Source organism: Pristis pectinata, chromosome 7, assembly GCF_009764475.1.
Source record: "Pristis pectinata isolate sPriPec2 chromosome 7, sPriPec2.1.pri, whole genome shotgun sequence".
Taxonomy (NCBI): domain Eukaryota; kingdom Metazoa; phylum Chordata; class Chondrichthyes; order Rhinopristiformes; family Pristidae; genus Pristis; species Pristis pectinata.
The window spans coordinates 8,080,224-8,103,065 of NC_067411.1; the positions used below are offsets into that span (position 1 = coordinate 8,080,224).

At 46.4% G+C, this 22,842-nt stretch overlaps 1 protein-coding gene across 2 annotated transcripts in view; it reads left to right on the plus strand.

Annotated features, from left to right (window-relative positions):
- The window catches only part of palld (palladin, cytoskeletal associated protein), a 262,041-nt gene that overhangs the window by 17,480 nt on the left and 221,719 nt on the right, over positions 1 to 22,842 (plus strand). For both annotated transcript variants that reach the window (XM_052019755.1, XM_052019756.1), the window contains exons 2-3: positions 18,442 to 18,617; positions 22,082 to 22,148. In XM_052019755.1, coding sequence (XP_051875715.1) covers positions 22,117 to 22,148 — 32 coding nt within the window. In that variant the 5' untranslated portion in view covers positions 18,442 to 18,617; positions 22,082 to 22,116. The remainder of the gene's footprint in view (positions 1 to 18,441; positions 18,618 to 22,081; positions 22,149 to 22,842) is intronic.

Consider the following 22,842-nt stretch of genomic DNA (forward strand, 5'->3'; position numbering starts at 1 on the left):
AGCCTCCTATTTAATAGGAACTTGGATAAGTACATGGATAGCATAGCGGGATATGGGCCAAACGCGAGCAAACAGGACTAACTTAGATGGGAATCTTGGTCTGCATGGACCAGTTGGGCTGAAGGGCCTGTTTCCGTGCTATATGACTATATGGCTTTATGACTCTAGGATTCCGATCATGGAAGTTAACGGTGTAGGAAGAAGCCATTAGGTACATCTATGGTTGTTAAAAATGGAGATGTTTGTGTTTCTATCCTCAGGGTTTCTCCTTATCTCCTGATCCATTGGCTCAACAGAGTCATAGAATCATACAGCATGGAAACAGGTCCTTCGGCCTCCCGAGTCCATGCCAATCATCCACCACCCTTTTACACTGGCCCCACACTAATCCCATTTTATTCTCCCCCCATTCCCATCAACTCCCCCCCCCACCCCCCCCCCAGATTCTACCACTCACCTACATACCAGGAGTAATTAACAGTGGCTAATTAACTTAGCAACCAACACATGTTTGGGAAGTGGGTGGTAACTGAGATCAGTCTGGTGAATCCTTCAGTCTGATTTAACCCACCATTGGATAAGCAATACCTGTCACAGCATCCCGTCACCTCAGTACTGCAATAGGGCATTGGCCAGGATTTTGTATTCATGTGCACAAAGTGAGGATTTGAACCTTTGACTTTCAGACTTAGAGGAAGGAACATTGCCAACAACACAGATTTAACGGTATGGCTCCATGCAAGGTAGTCTCATCAAGGAATTGTCAAAATAGTGTGCATTAAGGAAAGTAATCAACCGGTGTTAAGCCAACACACACAAGTGGTGTAAAAATAGGTGTTTCTATTATGCATACTAAAACACAGACCCAGAGATCTCCATTTCGCAAAGATCAAGTAAAGGTCACTGCTGTGATTTATATTGCTTTACCAAAGGTCACTTGTAAAACATGCGCTTAATTTATCCTAGAGAGTGCTAGCGAGCAGTGAAATCCTTCCTCCCCAACCTATCAATAGTTCTCTCCCTTGTTATAAATGAGCGCCATCCACTAAACCACCTATCGACTCTCAGCCACAGACTTTGAACTGTGATTTCTTTATTTCCCGAGGAAACAAGCTTGGATTGTAACCAGTGGAACATGTGGTACTTGTATGTCATTCCGAGAGTCAGCATTAGACAAGGAATGTCACTGTACTTCCTCCACAAGGGAATCGGATGTGCAAAGTCATAGCAACAAGCAAAATGCTGGAGGAACTCAGCGGGTCAGGCAGCATCTGTGGAGGGAAATGGACAGTCGATGTTTCAGGTCGAGACCCTTCACCAGGACTCAAGTTACAGAGCCATTGAGATACAGCATGGAAACAGGGCCCGACCATCAACCAACCATTTACATTAATCTGGCATTAATCCCATTTTTTTTATTCTCCCCACATCCCCATCAACTCTCCCGAGATTCTACCACTCACCTACACACTAGCAGCAATTTACGGTGACCTGTTAACCTACCAACCCTCATGTATTTGGGATGTGGGAGGAAACTGGAGCATCCGGCAGGAACCCACATGGTTACAGAGAAGACGTGCAAACTCCACACAGACAGCACCCAAGGTCAGGATTGAACCCGGGTCGCTGGCACTGAGGCAGTTGCTCTTTGAGCTATGCCACCGTGCTGTCCTGAAAGTGGAAGGTTTATCATTCTTCATATCCATGTCTAATCTCTTCAGTGAAATTCCTCTCTGGAAACACATTGAGGAACAACAAGGCTTGAATCTGGCAGGAGTGTGACCCAGAGAGTAGCAACTCAGGGGCTTAGAACCACAGCACAAAAACAGGCTGTTCGGCCCACCATGTCCATGCCAACCATCTGTACTGATCCCACTTTCCAGCACTTGGTCCATAACCCTGAAGCCTTGGTGATTCAATTGCTTGTCCAGATACTTTGTAAATGTCGTGAGAGTCTCTACTTCCCCCACACCTTCAGGCAGTGTGTTCCAGATTCCAACCGCTCTCAGGGTGATTAAATAATTTGAAAAAGGGAGTAACGGTAACCTTAAAATCACTCGACTATTATAAAACTATTCCCATGTGGTTCACTAACACTGGCATTTATTAACATGGGGGGGGGGGTGGAGGGGAGCATTGAATAATAGTGTGGATTGATGATTGGTTAATGCAGTAAACGCATCATTTTCACTTTGGAAGACCGTGACAAGTGGGGTGCCAGAGGGTTTGGTGCTGACGACCTATCTGTCTACAATCAATGATTTGGATGAGGAGTCTGAGTCTAACATACTGAGTCTTCTGATGATGTGTACTAGGGTGGCAGGTTGAATTAGAAACATAGAAACATAGAAAACCTACAGCACAATTCAGGCCCTTCAGCCCACAAAGCTGTGCCGAACATGTCCCTACCTTAGAAATTACTAGGCTTACCCATAGCCCTCTATTTTTCTCAGCTCCATGTAACTATCCAAAAGTCTCTTAAAAGACCCTATCGTATCCGCTTCCACCACCGTTTCCGGCAGCACATTCCAGGCACTCACCACTCTCTGAGTAAAAAACTTACCCCTGACATCTCTGTACCTACTTTGTGAAGAGAAACAAGAGAGGCTTCAGATGAAGTGAACAGATGCAGACCTAGTAGGTAGATGTCATCCTGTCTGTAGAAGAAAATTAAAAAATCAGAATATTTATAAAGACAGACACAAGAGAGACTGAAGATGCTGGAAATCTGGAGCAACACACAAAATGCAGGAGGAACTCAACGGGTCAGGCAGCATCGATGGAGGGAAATGGACAGTCGATATTTCAGGTCAAGACCCTTCATCAGGACTCGATGAAGTGTCGTCTGTCCATTTCCCTCCATAGATGCTGCCTGACCTGCTGAGTTCCTCCAGCATTGGAAAAGGAAACGGGGCGGTGTACATGCACCTGTGTACATCAATGGTCTGAGGGTTGAGAGATTCAAGTTCCTAGGAGTGAACATCACCAATAGCCTGTCCTGGTCCAACCATGTAGATGCCACGGCCAAGAAAGCTCACCAGCACCTCTACTTCCTCAGGACGCTAAAGAAATTTGACATGTCTCCTTTGACACTCACCAATTTTTATCGATACACCATAAAAAGCATCCTACCTGGATGCATCACGGCTTGGTATGGCAACTGCTCTGCCCAGGACCACAAGAAACTGCAGAGTTGTGGACGCAGCCCAGCGCATCATGGAGTCCAGCCTCCCCCCCCATGGACTCTATACCTCTCACTACCTTGGTGAAGCAGCCAACTTAATCAAAGACCCCACCCACCCGGGTCATTCTCTCTTCTCTCCTCTCCCATCAGGCAGAAAATGCAAGATCCTGAGGGCACATACCACCAGGCTCAAGGGCAGCTTCTATCCTACTGTGATAAGACTATTGACCTCACAATCTGCCTTGTTATGACCTTACACCTTATTGTCTACCTGCACTGCACTTTCTCTGTAGCTGTGACACTTTACTCTGTATTCTATTATTGTTTACCCTGTACTACCTCAATGCACTATGTAGTGAATTGGTCTGTATGAATGGTACGCAAGACAAGTTTTTCACTGTACTTCGGTACAAGTGACAATAATAAACCAATACCAATAAACCAATACCATTTTGTATGTTGCTCCAGAGTATTTATAAGTGCTATTGACGCTCTGAGGGACCTGAGTGTCCTTGGACATGAATCATTAGAAGTTAACAGCAAGCAATTAGGAAGGTAACCAGTTCTGATGAAGGATTTTCAACCTAAAACATTGACTCTGTTTCTCTTCCCACAGATGCTGCCTGACCTGCTGAGTATTTCAAGTATTTTCTGTTTTTATTGTAGATTTCCAGCAGTATTTTTATTTTCAAGTAAACACTATGCTGGTCTTTATTGCAGGAGGATTTAAGTACAAGAGTAGAAACATCTTTCTCCAATTAATTAGTGCCTGGGTGAGACTGCATCTGGAATACCATGTACAGGTCTGGTCTAACACCAGGAAAGAATAAAATCATGAGGGGCACAGACAGAGCGAATGCACTCAGTCATTTTCCCAGGATTGGGAAATCAAGAACTAGAGGGCATAGGTTAAGCTGAGAAGGGAAAGATTTAACAGGAACTTGAAGGGCATTTTTTTCACACAGAAGGTGTTGGGTATATGGAATGAGCTGCCAGAGGAAGTGGATGAGGCAGGTACATGGATATGAAAGGTTTTGAGGAATATGTCAAACATGGGCAAATGGGACCATGTTGGATGGGCATCTTGGTCAGCATGGGCCAGTTGGGCTGAAGGCCCTGTTTCCATTCTGTATGACTATAATTCTATGACCCTTGGACCAATCCTCTCAAGAGTTTAGAAAAATTAGGAGTGATCTCATTAAACCATGTAAAGTTCTTATAGGGCTTGATAGAGTGGATGCAGGGATGGTGTTCCCCTTGGATGTGGTGTCTGGAACCAAAGGTCACAGCTTCACAATAAGGCATTGGCCATTCAGAGGTGAGATGAGGAGGAATATTTTTACCCAGAAGGTAGTGAATCTTTGGAGTGCTCGACCAGGAGGGCTGCAGAGGCTCATTTGCCGAGAATATTTGAGAGACGGCAATAGATTTTTAATAGAAGTAGGACTGAGGTGGAAGGTCAGCCATGAAGAGTGGAGCAGACTTGAGGGGCTGAATGGCCTTCTTCTGCTTCCAGAATCAGAATCAGAACCAGGTTTATTATCACTGACATATGTTGTGAAATGTGTTGTTTTGTGGTGGCAGTACAGTGCAAGGCGTAAAGGCACAAAAATTACTATAAATTACAGAAATAAATAAATGGTACCGAAGAGGAATAACAAGGTAATGTTCATGGGTTCATGGACCGTTCAGAAATCTGATGGCAGAAGGGAAGGAACTGTTCATGAACCTCTGAGTGTGAATCTTCAGGCTCCTGTACCTCCTCCCCGATGATAGTAACGTGAAGGGAGCATGTCCCGGGTGGTGAGGGTCCTTAGTGATGGATGCCGCCTTCTTGAGGCACCGCCTCTTGAAGATGTCCTCGATGGTGGGGAGGGTTGTGCCCGTGATGGAGCTGGCTGAGTCTACAACCCTCTGCAGCCTCTTGCGATCCTGCACACTGGAGCCTCCATACCAGGTGGTGATGCAACCAGTCAGAATGCTCTCCACCATACCTCTGCAGAAATTTGCAAGATCTTTGGTGACATCCAAAATCTCCTCAAACTCCTAATGAAGTAGAGCCGCTGGCGTGCCTTTCTTCGTGATTGCATCAATGTTTTGGGCCCAAGGTACATCCTCTGAGATGTTGACACCCAGGAACTTGAAGCTGCTCACCCTTTCCACCGCTGACCCCTCAATGAGGACTGGTGTGTTTTCTCCTGACTTCCCCTTCCTGAAGTCCACAATCAATTCCTTGGTCTTGCTGACATTGAGTGCAAGGTTGTTGTTGCAACACCACTCGACCAACTGATCTATCTCACTCCTGTACGCCTCCTTGTCGCCATCTGAGATTCTGCCAACAACAGTGGTGTCATCAGCGAATTTATTGATCATGTTTGCGCTGTGCCTAGCCACACAGTCATGAGTGCAGAGAGAGCAGAGCAGTGGGATAAGCAAGCAACCTTGTGCACCTCATTCAAATGTTCCAATGCCTTCAGAGAAAGTAGTGTCCATCCCTACCCGGCCTGACTTATATGTGACTACTGACTGAACAATGTGGTTGTCCCTTGATTTGCTGCTCTGTTCAAGGGCAATTAGGGATGGGTAATAAATGCTGGCATTTCTAGTGACATCCACATCCTGCAAATGGAGTTTTATAAAACTGGCTGACTCCAGAGTTTTGCCTCCAATACTCAACCGGTTCAGGAGTCAATCACACTTTGTGTGGAGAAGTGCTCTCCCTGACAGTTTGCTATTGGCCTCCAACTCTGGACCAAGGAAGATGGTCATCTCTGGCGCATTGTTCTCGAAGGGATGTGAGGACCAGCCTTTCTAGAACCTCATTAATTCCTGTCCCATCCACTCTCTCTGCTCCCCCATCTTCTACTGAGGCCTTAGCAGCTGAAGGCAGCAGCTGCCAAAGTTTAACTTCTCTTCCTTATTTCCAAATCCCTCCTTTTATCTTTGTAACCTCCTCCAGCCCCTTCACACTTCAAGATCTCTGTTTTAATTCTTACCTCTTTTATCATTGGATTCAATTGCTCCAGAGTTGTCTCCCTTGCCTTCAGCTGCCAGGACACCAAGTTCTGGAACTCCCTCCTTCCCGCTACTCTTTCTTCATGTAGGCCTCTCTTTAAAAAAACATCCCATTCAATAACCATTTTGACTTCCCTCCTAACATCTCCTGTCAAGCACCTTGAGACGTTTGTGCCTATGTAAATGCCAATAGTGATCACTCACTTCCTGCTTGGGCTCAGACTGACTGGATCATAAAGGAGCAAAAAACAAACTGCTGGCAGATCTCAGCAGGTCAAGCAGCATCCGTGGAGGCAAATGGACAGTTGACGTTTCAAGTAGAGACCCTGCATCGGATGCTCGATACAGGGTCTAAACCTGAAACATTGACTCTTCCTTTGTTGGGAAATCCCATCTGATTCTCTCATGCACTTTGACTGTCGGAATTGGAATTGGTTTATTATTGTCACTTGTACCGAGGTACAGTAAAAAACTTGTCTTCCATACCGTCCATACAGATCAATTCATTACACAGTGTATTGAGGTCATACAAGGTAAAACAATAACAGAATGCCGAATAAAGTGTTACAGTTACAGAGAAAGTGCAGACAGACAATAAGGTGCAAGCTCATAACAAGGTAGATTGTGAGGTTAAGAGTCCATCTTATCATACTAGGTAACCATTCAATAGTCTTATAACAGCGGGGTAGAAGCTGTCCTTGAACCTGGTGGTACGTGCTTTCAGGCTTGTGTATCTTCTGTCCAATGGGAGGGGGAAGAAGAGAGAATGTCCGGGGTGGGTGGGGTCTTAAATTATGCTGGCTGCTTTACTGAGGCAGTGAGGAGTGTAGACAGAGTCCATGGAGGGGAGGCTGGTTTCCGTGATGTGCTGAGCTACATCCACAGCTCTCTGCAGTTTCTTGCGGTCCCGGGCAGAGCAGTTGCCATACCAAGCCGTGATGCAACCAGATAGGATGCTTTCTCGTGGAGCATTGATAAAAATTGGCGAGGGTCGACGGGGACATGCCAAATTTCTTTAGCCTCCTGAGGAAGTAAAGGCTCTGTCCTTACTTGGTCTGGGCTAAGTATGACCCTGTGCTATGTCTTCAGTTCTGACACATTCAGGGATGGACCAGAAATGCTGGCATTACAAGCAGCACACACACCATATAAACCAATGAAAATAAACTCAGGCAAAATAGTGATGGTGTAGCCAGTAGCTTCATTTGTGTTTATGGCCCATACTGTAATAACAATGTTCTGAGTTGATTGAGGCATGATCTTATTGGAACATATCATTTTCTTAGGGGGGCATGACAAGGGTAGAAATGTTTCCACCAGTGGGAGACTGTGAAACAAAGGCTCATATTTACAAGGTTAGGGGGTGATCCTTAGAGAAGCGTGGGAAATTCTTCTCACAGAGGGTGGTGAATCTCTCAAATTCTCTCAAAGTCACAGTCGAGTTTATTGTCATATCCACAAGTAAATGTATGCACAGGTGCAATGAAAAACTTACTTGCAGCAGCATCACAGGCACATAGCATCAGATAAGCAGCATTCACAAGAAAAGCATAAATTCAGAAATCATACACAATCTTTACAAGCAAGAACACAATTAGAACAAAAAAAAAAGTCCATTTTAGTGCAAAGTGATCCAAGTGGTCATAGTGTTGCTAATTTAGGCAGTGATTAGGGTTGTGCAGGTTGGTTCAAGAACCAAGTGGTTGAAGGGAAGTAGCTGTTCCTGAACCTGGTGGTGTGGGACTTCAGGCTTCTGTACCTCCTGCCCAATGGTAGCTGTGAGAAGACGGTATGGCCAGATGGTGGGATCTTTGACGATGGATGTTGCTGTCTTGAGGCAGCGCCTCCTGTGGATGCTACCAATGGTGGGGAGGGATGTGCCCATGATGTATTGGGCTGAGTCCACGGCTCTCTGCAGCTTCTTACATTCCCGTGCATTCGAATTGCCGTACCAGACCATGATGCAACCAGTCAGGATACTTTCAACAATACACCTGTAGAAGTTTATAAGAGTGTTTGGTGACAAACCAAACCTCCTTAACCTTCTAAGAAAGTATTTAAATTGAAGGTAGATAAATTTGTGTAAGATCAGGGAATTAAGGGCACAGAAAAGGAAATGAGGCCTGGGGCAGGTCAGCCATGATCCTATTGAATGGCAGGGTAGGCTTGAGGGGCCGAGTGGCCTACTCCTGCTCCTATTTTCTTGTGTTCCTCCGTCAGTCTGGGAGCTAATGTGTGAAATAAGGGAGAGTGTAGTGCACCTTTCGTCCAATTTCCCATGTGGAGCAGTGCAGCGATACCTCTGCCAAGGGATTAGCGTTCCTATAAATGTTTTTTTTGGCAAGGGCTGCTAGAGATCGAGACAACAATGGAACTGTCAGCACAGCGGGAAGTAGGGCAATAAATAACAGGCAGCACACACAAGGAACCAGCTTTCTTTCCCATGCCGACGGGAGAATGTTTGAGCGTAGAACAGAAAGAACTGCCTGTCTGCAATAGGCATGGCTCAGTGCATGACTTGCACTAAGGTTTGGCCATTGCCACTGGTTTCTATGAAGTGTTGCCGATGTTCCCCAGTTCCTCACATGGACCACTTGCTAGCCTGCTTCTGCACATGGTGTGCATACCTTTGAAGTCGAAGACTCTGGGCTCAAATCCCGCTGGCTCTTCAGCTCTTCATCTCACATCAGGAAGAAAGGAGGTCAGAGTCACAGATTTATACAGCACGGAAGCAGGCCCTTCAGCCCAACTCATCCATGCCGACCAAGGTCCCATTTGCCTGCATTTGGTCCATATCCCTCTAAACCTTTCCTATCCATGGACCTGTCCAAATGTAGTTACACCCGCCTCCTCTGGCCAGCTCATTCCATATACCCACCACCCTCTGTGTGAAAAAGTTGCCCCTCAGGTCCCCTTTAAATCTCTCCCCCTCACCTTAAACCTATGCCCTGCGTCACTGCCTGCAGGAGTGGTGGGAACACAGTCAGTTAGGGTTTTGGACAGGCAAATGAGGGAGAACAATTTGCAGAGCTACAGGGACTGCTGGGATTACTCCAGCATGGACCTGATGGGCCAAATGGCCTCCTTCTGTGCTCCATGATGTTAAGATTCTTCTCCAGGATGACACAGCTGACACAAGGGCAGAGTTTCTCTCTTATTCATAACATCATCGGAGGCCATTCCACCCATTGGTTCCATGCCAGCTCTCAGGAGAGCAATCCCATCAATCCCATTCCCCCTTCCCTTTATTTTTTCTGTAATCCCTGCAATTTATTTTCTCTAAAATATGTCCTTACACTCCCTTTTAATTCTCTTAACACTTACGTACTACACTGAGGGGAAATTTAACCTGAATCCACAGCCTTTAGATGCAATGACCACTCAACGAGGCTGCAGGTGGTCTCAATGAAAGAAGCACATCAGGGAGAAAGATGAAAAACACAATGATGCTGGAGGAACTCAGCAGGCCGGGCAGCATCCGTGGAGAGAAACAGATGGTCAACGTTTCGGGTCAGGACCCTTCTTCAGGAACTTCTTCAGGAAGAAACTCTGTCCTTGTGTCAGCTGTTTCATCCTGGAGAAGAATCCTAGCATCATGGAGCACAGAAGGAGGCCATTTGGTCCATCAAGTACATGCTGGAGCAATCCCATCAGTCCCCGTAGCTCTGCAAATTGTTCTCCCTCATTTGCCAATGAGTCCTGAAGAAGGGTCCTGACCCGAAACGTTGACCGCCTGCTTTTGTCCACGGATGCTGCCTGGCCTGCTGAGTTCCTCCAGCATCATCGTGTTTTTCATCTCGATTCCAGCATCTGCCGTCGTTGGTTTCTCTACATCAGGGAGAAAGGTTGGTAACAGAGATGTAAACCTGAACTGTTAACCGCGTTCCCCTCCTGCAGTTACCCCATGACCTGTTGTGTAAATCCAGCATTTTCATCTCAGATTTGTTCAGAAGGAAGCACTGATGGGGTTGGATAAAGCGAGATTGGTAGGGAGTTGGGGGGAGAGGAAACCATGTGGGCAGAATGGTCTGTTTCTGAGCTGGGGTCAGTGCAGCCCTGTAAATCGATATCAAATAATCTTGGATCTGCCTCTCCCATGGCTTTGGGAGGGCAGTTTGGGAGTGGGATTATGGTGACCACAGAAAAAAGCCCAAAATGTCAACATTCCCAGTGAGTCAATCACCCTGCACAGTTCACAGAGAGACCACCTTTTGTGATTTACTGATCCTTAAATGCTTTCTCTGTCTCTAGTTTATTACCATCATTAAACCTGTAAACCCTTCCACCTGCAGGCTAAAGATTAGTCATTGAGCCAAGTGTTGTGAGGAATACGGTAAAATAGGACCTTTCTAACGCCGCTCTGATATTCTTCAAATGGACGATCTGTGAACTCTTTTGAAAATTATTTCCCCTCCTCCAAGGCTTTGTTTGTGCTAGTTGCCTGGTTAATAAAAGGAGGTAAATTTTGCAGCTGAAGGAAATCTCCCCTTAAAGAGATTTGGAGACCCATTGCTACTGGGAAACGCTACAAGAAAGGGGAGTGAAGTGTTGCATTTATATATATTGCCAATCGCAATCCTGGGATGTCCAGGAATGTTTCAAAGTATTGTCAATGTGTAACCATTGTTGTAATGTAGGAACCCGAAAGCTATTTAAGAACACAGAACGTTTAAGAGTACAGCACAGGAACAGGCCCTTCAGCCCACAATATCTGTGCCGACCAGGATGCCAATTTAAACTAATCCACACCGCCTGCACATGGTTTATATCCCTCCATTCCCTCCAGTCTGTTCATGTGCCTGTCAAAACTCCTCTTAAATGTTGCTGTTGTATCTGCTTCTACCACATTCCCTGGGACTGCGTTCCAGGCACCTACTGTGCTCCGTGCAAAAAAAGTTACCACACAAATCTCCTTTCAACTACCCCCCCCTCCCTCACCTTAAAGCGACACCCTCCAGTATTTGTCATTTCCACTCTGGAAAAAAGACTCTGACCATCTACCCTGTCTATCTAATTCTATATACTTCTAACAGGTCGCCCCCATCCTCCGACGCTCCAGAGAAAACAACCCAAGTTCGTCCAACCTCTCCTTTCTGGCTAATACTCTCTAATTACGGTAGTGTAACGGTTAGTGTAACACTATTACAGCGTCAGCGACCCAGGTTCAATTCCCACCGCTGTCTGGAAGGAGTTTGTATGTTCTCCCCATGTTTGCGTGGGTTTCCTCCAGATATGGTCCGGTTTCCTCCCACATTCCAAAGACATACAGGTTAGGAAGTTGTGGGCATGCTATGTTGGCGCCGGAAGAGTGGCGACACTTGTGGGCTGCCCCCAGAACACTCTACGCAAAAGATGCATTTCACTGTGTGCTTCAATGTATATGTGACTAATAAAGATGTCTTAATCCAGGCAACATACTGGTGAACCTCTTCTGCACCTTCTCCAAAGCATCCACATCCTTCCAAATGTGGCAACCAGAACTGCACACCATACTCCAAATGTGGCCTAACCAAAGTTTTATATTTCTACACAACAAGCTCCCACAAATAGCAATGTGACAATAACCAGATCACCTGCTTTACTGGTATTGGTTAGGGGATAACTACATTGGCCCAAGGACACCAGGATGAATTGAGTTTTGTGCAATCTTTTACACACCTGAACAAGGGGATATAGCCGGAAAGTAAGGGGAAAGTCACTTAAGACTGAGGTGCACAGATATTTCTTCTCTCAGATCGTGGTGAATCTCTGGAACCCTCTGAGGGTGCTGGAGGCCAGATCATCAGACATATTTAAGGTGGAGGTGAATAAATATTTGAGGGTAATGGGGAACTGGTGTGGAAGAGGAGCTGAGGCCAACATAGATCAGCCACGATCATGTTGAATGGTGGGGCAGGCTTGAGGGGCCGAGTGGACTTCTCCTGCTCCTATTTTCTTGTGACCTTATGTAAAAGCCAAATGAGTGTGAAACTCACTGCTATTAACAGTGCTGAAAGGCGCCAAGGTGAAGATTGGGAGAAAGTGGAAGGGTTTGCTGGTGAGGTTGAGTAGTACGGGAACATAAGAAGCAACATTACCTGCAAACCCTTAATTACTAAGTGTCCAATCTGCAGCCGCAATCCCCTTGCTCACCCACAATCTCCCTCCTCTCCTTCTGCCAAATCTGAAGGCCCAAGGTTAATAGAACACTGGCCAATGTCTGCCATCCCTCTCCAATTAACGGGGGCACCACTGGGATTTCGAAAGTCCACAGCTTTGGAACAGGTGAGTTTTGGTACAGAGCTGTTGTTTGCACTGAGGAGCGGCCAAGCCTCCTGTTCCTCATTAGAAGAGGAATTTCAATCCTCCCAGTCGCAGATGTAGCAAACAGCTCACATTTGCTGCAGCTTTCTTTCGTTGTAATCTGCTTTGTGCTTGTCCATGTGAGGGATGTCAATGAGATTGATTGCACGAAGTCACACAAGAGGCAGCTTCTTCTCTTCCATTTTAGACACAGTCTCTCGGGGTCAAGCTTGTGGGTTTTGAGGGGAATGATGAGGCCAGTGTGGGACTAGCAGTGCTGGGGCAGCGGTTGAAGGGTGGGCAAGTGGGTAGTGTGGGAGGTGGTCTTCTGTGCACTCTCAATGAATGGACTCGAGGTTCTCAATGCCACCCTAAATGCTCTTTCTTCAGTTGGAGTCATCTTGCGCCAGGGATTCCCAGGGAGGGCACAGGTTTAAGATCAGAGGTGAGAGATTTAAAAGGGACATCAGGGGCAGCCTCTTCACACAAAGGGTGGTGCGTATTTGGAACAAGCTGCCAGAAATAGTGGTTGAGGCAGGCACATTAGCAATGTTTAGAAGCCATCTATATAAGTACATGGATAAGAGAGGTTTAGAGGGCTATGGGCCAAATGCAGCCAGATGGGACTAGCTCACTGGGCACCACAGTCAGCATGGACAAGTTGGGCCGAAGGACCTGTTTCCACGCTGTATGACTCTATGACTCCATCTCATTGAGGATGTTACACTGTTTCATTAGATTTGGCACGATAGTGTAGCAGTTAGCGTAACACTTTACAGCGCCAGCGAACTGGGTTCAATTCTGGCCACTGTCTGGAAGGAGTTTGTACGTTCTCCCCGTGTCTGCATGGGTTTCCTCCGGGTGCTACAGTTTCCTCCCACATTCCAAAGACATACGAGTTAGGAAGTTGTGGGCATGCTATTGTTGGCGCTGGAAGCGTGGCAACACTTGCAGGCTGCCCACAGAACACTCTACACAAAAAAAAGATGCATTTCACTGTGTGTTTCGATGTACATGTAACTAATAAAGATATCTTATCTTGAGAATATCCTTGAATCTATTCCTCTGTCCTGAAAAGTTCTTAACACAACAGAGCTTGGAATAGACACTCCGGTGTCGGGCAGGCTCTAGATGTGGAATAATCATTGGAGCTGACAGACTCTCGCTGCCGGGAGAGGATGCAGATAATAGTTTGCTCATCCTACCAATGGATGTGGAGGATTGTGCAGAGACACCCTCTGTGGTCTCTCCATTGCTTTGACGTGCCTGCTGTTGGTCATCCTCGTGTCAGAAGGGAGGACAGGAATCACTGCTGAATGGTAGACTGTGGCTTTCTGCTGGGCTTCAGGTCTTAACCTTCAAAGAGCTTTTTCGCTCCAGACAGCCAAAGGCAGAGCTGGTGCACTGAAGGTGATGAATTTCATCACCAATGTCTGACTCCATTGAAAGGCAGCTCCCGAGATATAGGAAGTGATCCGTGTTTTCCAGTGTCTATTCCAAGACCGGAGTGTCTATTCCAAGTTCTGCTGTGGTAAGAACTTTTCAGGACAAAGGAAAAGATTCAAGGATATTCTCAAAGCTTACTTGAAACGGTGTAACATCCTCAGTCAGATGGAGTCATAGAGTCATACAGCATAGAATCAGGCCCTTCGGCCCAATGTCCATGCCGACCGTGTTGCCCAGCAAGCTAGTCCCGTCTGACAAGGGTCAGGCATGGTAGTGTAGTGGTTAGTGTAACGCTATTACAGCGCCAGCGACCCGGGTTCAATTCCGGCCACTGTCTGTAAGGAGTTTGTACATTCTTTCTGTGTCTGCATGGGTTTCCTCCGGGTGCTCCGGTTTCCTCCCACATTCCAAAGATGTACGGGTTAGGAAGTTGTGGGCATGCTATATTGGCACCGGAAGCATGGCGGCACTTGAAGGCTGCCCCCAGAACACTCTATGCAAAAGATGCATTTCACTGTGTGTTTCAATGTACATGTAACTAATAAAGATATCAAATCAAATCAGGTCATCATGGACCCCTATTGTTGGCAGATGGCTGTATAGAGGAATTTTGCAGATGCTGAGTGTAGGCCCATCCCTTTTATGCTCTGTTGAATGAGTCGAGGATGATGGAGATGAGCCTTCGAATCTGTGCAAACACAAGTGATATCTGCTCACCGCAACTCAGTCACTAAAGTTGGGGTGACCTTGGTCCTGGAATGGGGTGGAGATGTTTCCCATTTGTCCTGTAGATTGGCTCCACTCCAGTAACAAGTGTTGAGATGGAGCACTGTGGCGAGAAAGATCAAGAAAAGTGTTGAGATGACTTCAGCCTGCACTGAGATTTGGGTCAATTTTGACGCTTTGAATAAGATCATAGCTTGCATGTCATTGTGAGGTGGATGTAAGATGGAGACAAATTTCTGTGGACGGCCAAACATGAGAAGCATTCTCTACAGTCCCTCCAGAGTGAAAGACTTTTATGAGATCAAAGAAAGGTCATGTATGACAAAATGGTTCTGCTTCCTGTATTTCCCTTGGAGACATTGTGCAGTGAAGATCATGTCCACTGTGCTCTGAGATGGACGGAATCCACACTACGATTTGGGGAGAGGGTCTTTGGCCAATGGGATGAAGCATCAAGGAGGACCGTGATGATGACCTTCTCTGTGGCAGACAGTATGGTGACCAGCATCCCCGCAATTATCACAGTCAGAGTTGTCTCCTTTGTTGAAGATGGTCACAGCTGCAAAGTCTCTCTGAGGTGCCCAGCAACCCCTCCTCTACCTAGACATGGGAGATCATGTGTGAGTTTGGGACTGAACTTCTCCTCCAACAAGTTCCATCAGGTATAAAAGACCTTAATAATCCACCTGATCTTCAGTCTTTCCATACATACATCCCATACATTTTGGCAAGACCAAAACATTTTACAGTTTATGGAGTACTTTTTAATTAGATTGAAGATTATGTTGTAGGAAAATGGCAAGGTCATCTGTGTTTAAGTTGCCGAGAAGAAGGTTTGAGTCAGGATTAGCTGGGACTGCGGGGAAACACACTGCTCTTGCTCAAAGTAATACCATGGGATCTTTCCTGTCCACTTTGGAGGAGAGATGGAATCTCAGCTTTGTCCATTACAGAAACAAAACACCTTTGCCAGTGTGGCACTCCCTTGGTAGCGCACAGGAGTATAAAGGTAGAATTTTGTGTTCAAGTCTTTGAAGTGAGAGATACCCAAAGCTTTCTGACTTAGAGGAAGGGAGTGCTACCCACTCTGCACCTTGGACAGATTGACCCCTTTCACTGCATCCCAGTGGAGAAGATTGGTTTGAATGGACTTATAGCAAGAAACTGTCTGGCCTTAGCAAGTGAAAACCTTGCAATAATACATTAGGCACCAGCAGACCCCCTATCCTCAGCTCTTTCTAACCCAAGTCTACTCCCACTGAACTAAGATGGGTGAGTATTTACGCTCACCATCAGACAAGACACCATCTTCCTCGCATGGATTTGTATATTGTCATAGAGTCATCAAGTTATACAGCCCAGAAATAAGCCCATTGACTCAACTCATCCATACAAACCACGATGTCTATTCGAGTGAATCCATTTGCCTGTGTTTGGCCCATATCCCTCGAAACCTTTCCTATCCATATACTTGTCCAAATATTTTTTAAACACTAATTGTACCTGCCTCTATAGCTTCCTCTGGCAGGTCATTCTACATAGCCACCACGCTGTGTGAAAAATTTACCTCTCAGGTTCCTTTTAAATCTTTCCCCTCTCACCTTAAATCTTTATCCTCTAGTTTTAGGCTCCCCTACCATGGGAAAAAGACTGGCCATCCACTTTATCTACACCCCTCATGATTTTATACACCTCCAGGAGGTCAACCTTCAGCCTCCTACACTCTAGGGGAAAAAGCCCCAGCCTATCCAGCCTCTCCTTATAACCCAAGCCTTCCAGTCCTCGTGAATCTTTTCTGCATCCTTTCCAGCTTAATGACATCCTTCCTGCAGCATGGCAGAACTGCACAGAATGCTTCAAGTGTGGTGTCGCCAATGTTCTGCACAGCTGTAACATGACGTCCCAACTCCTGTACTCAGTGCCCTGACCGATGAAGGCAAGCGTGCTAAACAGCTTCTTCACCACCCTGTCTACCTGTGTTGCCACTTTCAGGGAACAATGTACCCATATCTATAGGTGTCTCTGTTTCACAACACTCTCCAGGGCCCTACCATGTGCTGTGTTTAATGTACCAAAGTACGATACCTCTGAGTTAAATTCCATTTGCCATTCCTTGTCCCACATCTCCAGTTCATCAAGATCCTGTTGTAATCTTAGATAACCTTCTGCACTGTCCACTACACCACCAATTTTTGGTGTCATCCACAAACATACTAACCATGTTAACACATTGTCATCCAAATTGTTAATATTGGTATTGGTATTCGTTTATTATTGTCACTCGTACCAAGGTACAGCGAAAAACTTGTCTTGCATACCGATTGTACAGGTCAATTCATTACACAGTGCAGTTACATTGAGTTAGTACAGAGTGCACTGAGGTAGTACAGGTAAAAACAATAGCAGAACAGAGTAAAGTGTCACAGCTACTGAGAAAGTGCAGTGCAGGTAGACAATAAGGTGCAAGGTCACAACAAGGTAGATCGTGAGGTCAGAGTACATCTTATCATATAAGGGAACCGTTCAATAGTCTTATCAGTGGGATAGAAGCTATCCTCAACTCTGGTGGTACATGCCCTCAGGCTCCTGTATCTTCTACCTGATGGAAGAGGAGAAAAGAGAGAATGACCTGGGGTCTTTGATTATGCTGGCTGCTTCACCAAGGCAGTGAGAGGTAAAGACAGAGTCCAAGGAGGGGAGGCTGGTTTCCGTGACACGCAGGGCTGTGTCCACAACTCTCTGCAGTTTCTTGCGGTCCTGGGCAGAGTAGTTGCAGTACCAAGCCGTGATGCATCCAGATAGGATGCTTTCTATGGTGCATCGATAAAAGTTGGTGAGTGTCAAAAGGGACATACCGAACTTCTTTAGCCTTCTGAGGAAGTAGAGGCGCTGGTGAGTTTTCTTGGCTGTGGCATCTACGTGATTTCACTAGGACAGGACAAGCAACCGGGGACCCAGCACCGATCCCCGCTGCACACCACTGGTCACAGGCCTCCAATCTGAAGAACATCCCTCCTCTACAACCCTCTACTTCCTTTTGTTCAGGACTGAGTTTCAGTGTCTGCTCAGACCAAACGCTGATCAACCCTTCTGCCTGTAAACTCTGGTCCTTGTTCCCAGTTTGAATCTATTATTCCCACTGCCAGCTAATATTTTTGCTTCATTTATTCTGTCTGCAACGTGACTTCAGTAGACCTCCACACTCATTTTAATTGACATCCAATTGCTTTGAAATACCCAGTCAATGCTTATTAACATAGAAACAAATTTGCTTTCCTCGAGGCCAACGCAAAACAGGCAGGTGGAAGATTGGAAAGTAGCTTCTGCTTCACTTTCACTTGTGAAAGTTTTTCTTCAGCTGCAGGTATAATTCCAGGGGTCTTTCCTGTGCATCTTGGAAGCCAGATTGGGGCAGTTTGACAGTAGAACAGTACGCCACAGGAATAGGCCTCATTTTGCCAATCTAATTAAACTAGTAATTAAACACCTAACTGAACTAATCCCATCTGGCTGTGCTATGTTCATATCTCTCCATTCTCTGCACATTCATGTGCCTGTCTAAGAGCCTCTTAAACACTTCTATCATACCTGCCTCCACCACCACCCCTGGCAGCACATTACAGGCACCCACCACTCTCCGTGTATAAAACTTGCCCCGCACATTTCCTTTGAACTTACCCCCTCTCACCTTAAATGCATGCCCTCTATTATGAGACATTTCTAATACAAAAATGAAGGCAAACAATATTTACTATGTGTTTTTTTTCTCTGTTTGACCAAATCCACAGATGGTTCTGTGAGGGAAGGAAGTTGGAAAACACTCCAGACATCCAGATATTCCAAGATGGTGATCTCTGTACGTTAGTTATTGCGGAAGCATTTGAGGACGACACAGGGCGATACGCCTGTACTGCCACCAACTGCTTTGGATTGGACAGTACATCTGCTGAGATATACATTGAAGGTAAGCCAACAAGTCCATTTTTTTAAAACAAGTGCCAAGGGTGTGTGGAGGTTTTCTGGTCTGCCTGCTTTTAGAAGGCACATTAAGCACAAACATATCATACGCGCTCATCAGGTCAGGCAACATCTGCAGAAAGAGAAGCAGGTTAACGTTGAAGATCATTTGTCAGAACTGGGAAAGAGAGAAAAACAAGATAGTTTTAAGTTGCAGTGAAGATGGGGAGGGAGGCTGGAGAGGCTGGGACCTCTTCCCCTGGAGCGTAGGAGGCTGACGGGTGAGATATATAAAATCATGAGGGGCATAGATAAGGTAAATTGTCACTGTCTTTTTCCCGGGTAGGGGAATCTAACACTAGAGGGCAGAGGTTTTAAGGTGAGAGGGGAAAAATTTAAAAGGGAACCTGAGGGGCAACTTTTCCACACAGAGGGTGGTGGGTATACAGAATGAGCTGCCGGAGGACGTGGTAGAGGCGAATAAGAGAAATAAGATATCTTTATTAGTCACATGTACATCGAAACACACAGCGAAATGCACCTTTTGCGTAGAGTGTTCTGGGGGCAGCCCGCAAGTGTCGCCACGCTTCCGGCGCCAACACAGCATGCCCACAATTTCCTACAATGTTTAAAAGATATTTGGACAGGTACATGAATAGGAAAGATTTGGAGGGATATGGGACTAGCCCAGGTAGGCACCTTGGTCAGCATGGATAAGTTGGGCCAAAGGGCCTGCTTCCGTGCTGTATACCTCTGCGACTTTACCATATTAAACCAAGGCCTCATCTGCTTCCCTCAAATGGATATAGGAAATTCCATAGCATTACTTTGAAGAATTCTTTCCCTCAATCAAAGTGACTAAAAATAAGCGATCTGGCCAGTATCACACAATGGGACCTTGATCGGGACAATCTTTCTGCTCTTTCACCTATGTTGCAGAGTTAGCAGAGGTTAGCAGAGGCAGGGTGCTGCAGAAATTAATACTGCTGCCTCACAGCTCCAGTGACCTCGGTTAAATTCTGACCTCCAGTGCTATATGTTCTCCCTGTGGCTGTGTGGGTTTCCTCTGAGTGCTCCAATTCCTTCCCACTTCTGAATGACGTACTGGTAGGTTAATTATAGAGTCATAGTGCATGGGAACAGGCCCTTTAGCCCAACTCATCCATGCCAACCAAGATTACCAACTAAGCCAGTCCCATTTGCCCAAGTTTGGCCCATATCCCTCTAAACCTTTCCCATCCATGTACCTGTCCAAGTACTTTTTAAATGCTGTTCATGTACCTGCCTCAAACACTTCCTTCTGCATCTCATTCCATGTACTAACCACTTTCTGTGTGGAAAAGTTGCCCCTCAGGTTCTGATGAAATCTCTCCCCTCTCACCTTAAATCTGCGCCCTCTAGTTCATTACAGCTTCCCCCCCTCACCCCCCAACCTTTCACAGTGTGTTTCAATGTACATGTGACTAATAAAGATCTTATAAACCCACACGGACACAGACAGAACGTGCAAACTCCACACAGTCAGCACCCGAGGTCAGGATCGAACCCAGGTCACTGAAGCTGTGAGGCAGCAGCTCTACCATCTGCCCCACTGTGAGAATAAGTTACAAAACCACAGGGAAATAAGAAGAGGGGGAATGGGATTCAAGGAATGATCCTGCTGGGAGCTGGTGTGTACCCAGTGATTGAATAGGCTCCTCCTGTGGGGTGATGTATCAGCATAAAGAAATTTGGAATATTCTGAAAGGGACTGTGAATGGAGCTACTGTATAGAAATTCATCTCTCTTTGTTTCAGCTGGTGGGATTCTACCACATTTGTGCTCACATTCAGCTTGTGGAAAAATTGCTGCACCTTTTGAACTGAGACTTTCATGAGTTTGTGCCTCAGCCACTACATGAGTGTTGTGAAACAGATTCGGGGTCTCAGAAGGCAAGGACTCTGAACACAGTCTGGAGATAAATGATTTATTTACAAAAGACAAACATGGGAAAATGGTAACGGGGATAACACACACACGTGCACAGTTTATAGCGAGCATGGGAAAATCGCAACGGGGGTAAAACACACACACACACACACACACACACACACACACACACACACACACACACACACACACACACACACACACACACCAAACTAGGTACAGACAATCAAGGAAAAACAATACGATACTCGCCACCCCTTGACTCAGTGCAGGCATGACTCTATGCGACTAGGGACACTAACTAAAACGCTCCCAACCCTTTAACAGTTCACACCTCACCAATGATCTTTCCAGCGCCGTCCCATGGTCCTTGGCCTGGAGTGAAGCAGGATGATCTCTTGAAGATCACAAGGAGGAAGAGCCGAGCACATGTGGCACTCTTTATAGTGCTGGAGGGGTGGGGGGTCCAGCCAGGTAATTTGCAAAGGCCCATGGACCGGTGCCAGCAAGGACTAATCGATTACAAAGGCCGGTGGTCAGGTGTGTGCTGATGGGTGGGGTGGGGTGGAGCGGGGCCAAACCTTGATTGGCAGTGCTGTGTCTTCCGACCAGGTAGGGGGCAGTGCTGTCACCCGACCAGGTGGGGGCAGTGCTGTTATGTGACAGCCATGACCCTCCACAATACAGTGAGGTGATGAGGGCAGGGCTTCTTTGACTTCATAGGGCATTGCTGGGCAATTGAGCTCAGTATAATGATGACTTTAGACTAATGGGTTGGAGCAAAAGGCCAGGTGTGCCTAATGACAGACCGCGCTTGTAACCCGGCCAGAACTGTTTCTCATTAGTGTCCATCCTGCTCCAGGAAGAAGGGTATTTCCTGTTCTCCCCCATTGCTCATCCCAATGATGAACAAACCTCCCTCTTTCTATCTGACAGCTGGAAACCCCCCAACACACCAGCCTTTGCCAATAATGTAAGGATGTCCAACACCACTACTATTCTACAGGGACTGCAGATGCTGGAATCTGGAGCAACACACAAAACACTGGAGGAACTGCTGTCAGGAAACATCTATGGAGGGAAATGGACAGTTGATACTTCACGTCGAGACCCTTCATCTGCACTGTCCAGAGGAAGGGTCTCGATCTGAACTATCAACTGTCCATTTCCCTCCATAGATGCTGCTTGACCCGCTGACTTCCTCCAGAGTTTTGTGTGTTACCCATCTACAGAGTCCTGATCTGAGTCCCGAGTCCCAGAACGCTGACTATTCCTTCCCCCCTTACAGATGCTGCTCGACCCGCTGAGTTCCTCCAACAGGCTGTTTGTTGCTCCAGATTCCAGCGTCTGCAGCCTCCTGTGCACCCGTCTACACAACGCCTCTGCAACCGGATTGAATTACTTGCATGCAATCTGGTGTTAAAAGCAGTATGAAGCATTTGTGGCCTGTTGAGGTTGGGGCTATTCAAAAGTGCAAAGTCTTTGCCCCTATAAAGCAAAGTTTAATGTCCCTCTGACGCTGCCTTTCTCTCTTCTCTGCAGGTGCATCTTCCACGGATTCAGAGGGTGAGGGAGAGATGTTTCACTCACAGGCTGGTGGCACACCGCAGTAAGTGTCAGTGCCTGTTAGGGTTCCAACAGCATGTGCATTAGCTCCATGCTGTATGTCTGGCCTCTGCATAAGTGCAGCCGTGAGTGTGCAAGTCCAGCAGTAGGTGTGCAAGAGACTCCCACTGTGTACCTGAATCTCATGTCAAATGTCCTTTGGCTCTGCAGCCAGTGCAAGAGTTCAGGCGCGAGTGTGTAATAACCTCTCTGTAAATGTGTAAGACTGTGTAAATGTGCAAGAATACCACAGGAAGTACCAAACTGGAAAGAGTGCAGAAAAGGTTCACAAGGATGTGGCCAGGACTCGAGGGAGAGGTTGGACAGGCTGGGACTTTTTTCCTTGGAGCGTAGGAGACTGAGAGTTGACCTTATAGAGGTGTATAAAATCATGAGGGGCATAGACTGGGTGAATGCACTCGTCTTTTTCCCAGGGCTGGGGAATCAAGAACGAGAGGACAAAGGTTTAAGGTGAGAGGGGAAAGATTTAATAGGAACCTGAGGGGCAACATTTTTACACAGAAGGTGGTGTGTACATGCAATATGAGCAGCCAGAGGAAGTGGTTGGTACATTAACAACTTTTCAAAGACATTTGGACAAGCAGATGGATTGAAAAGGTTTAGAAGGTCATGGGCCAGACGCTGGCAAATGGGACTCACTTGGATGGGACATCATGGTCAGCATGGATCAGTTGGGC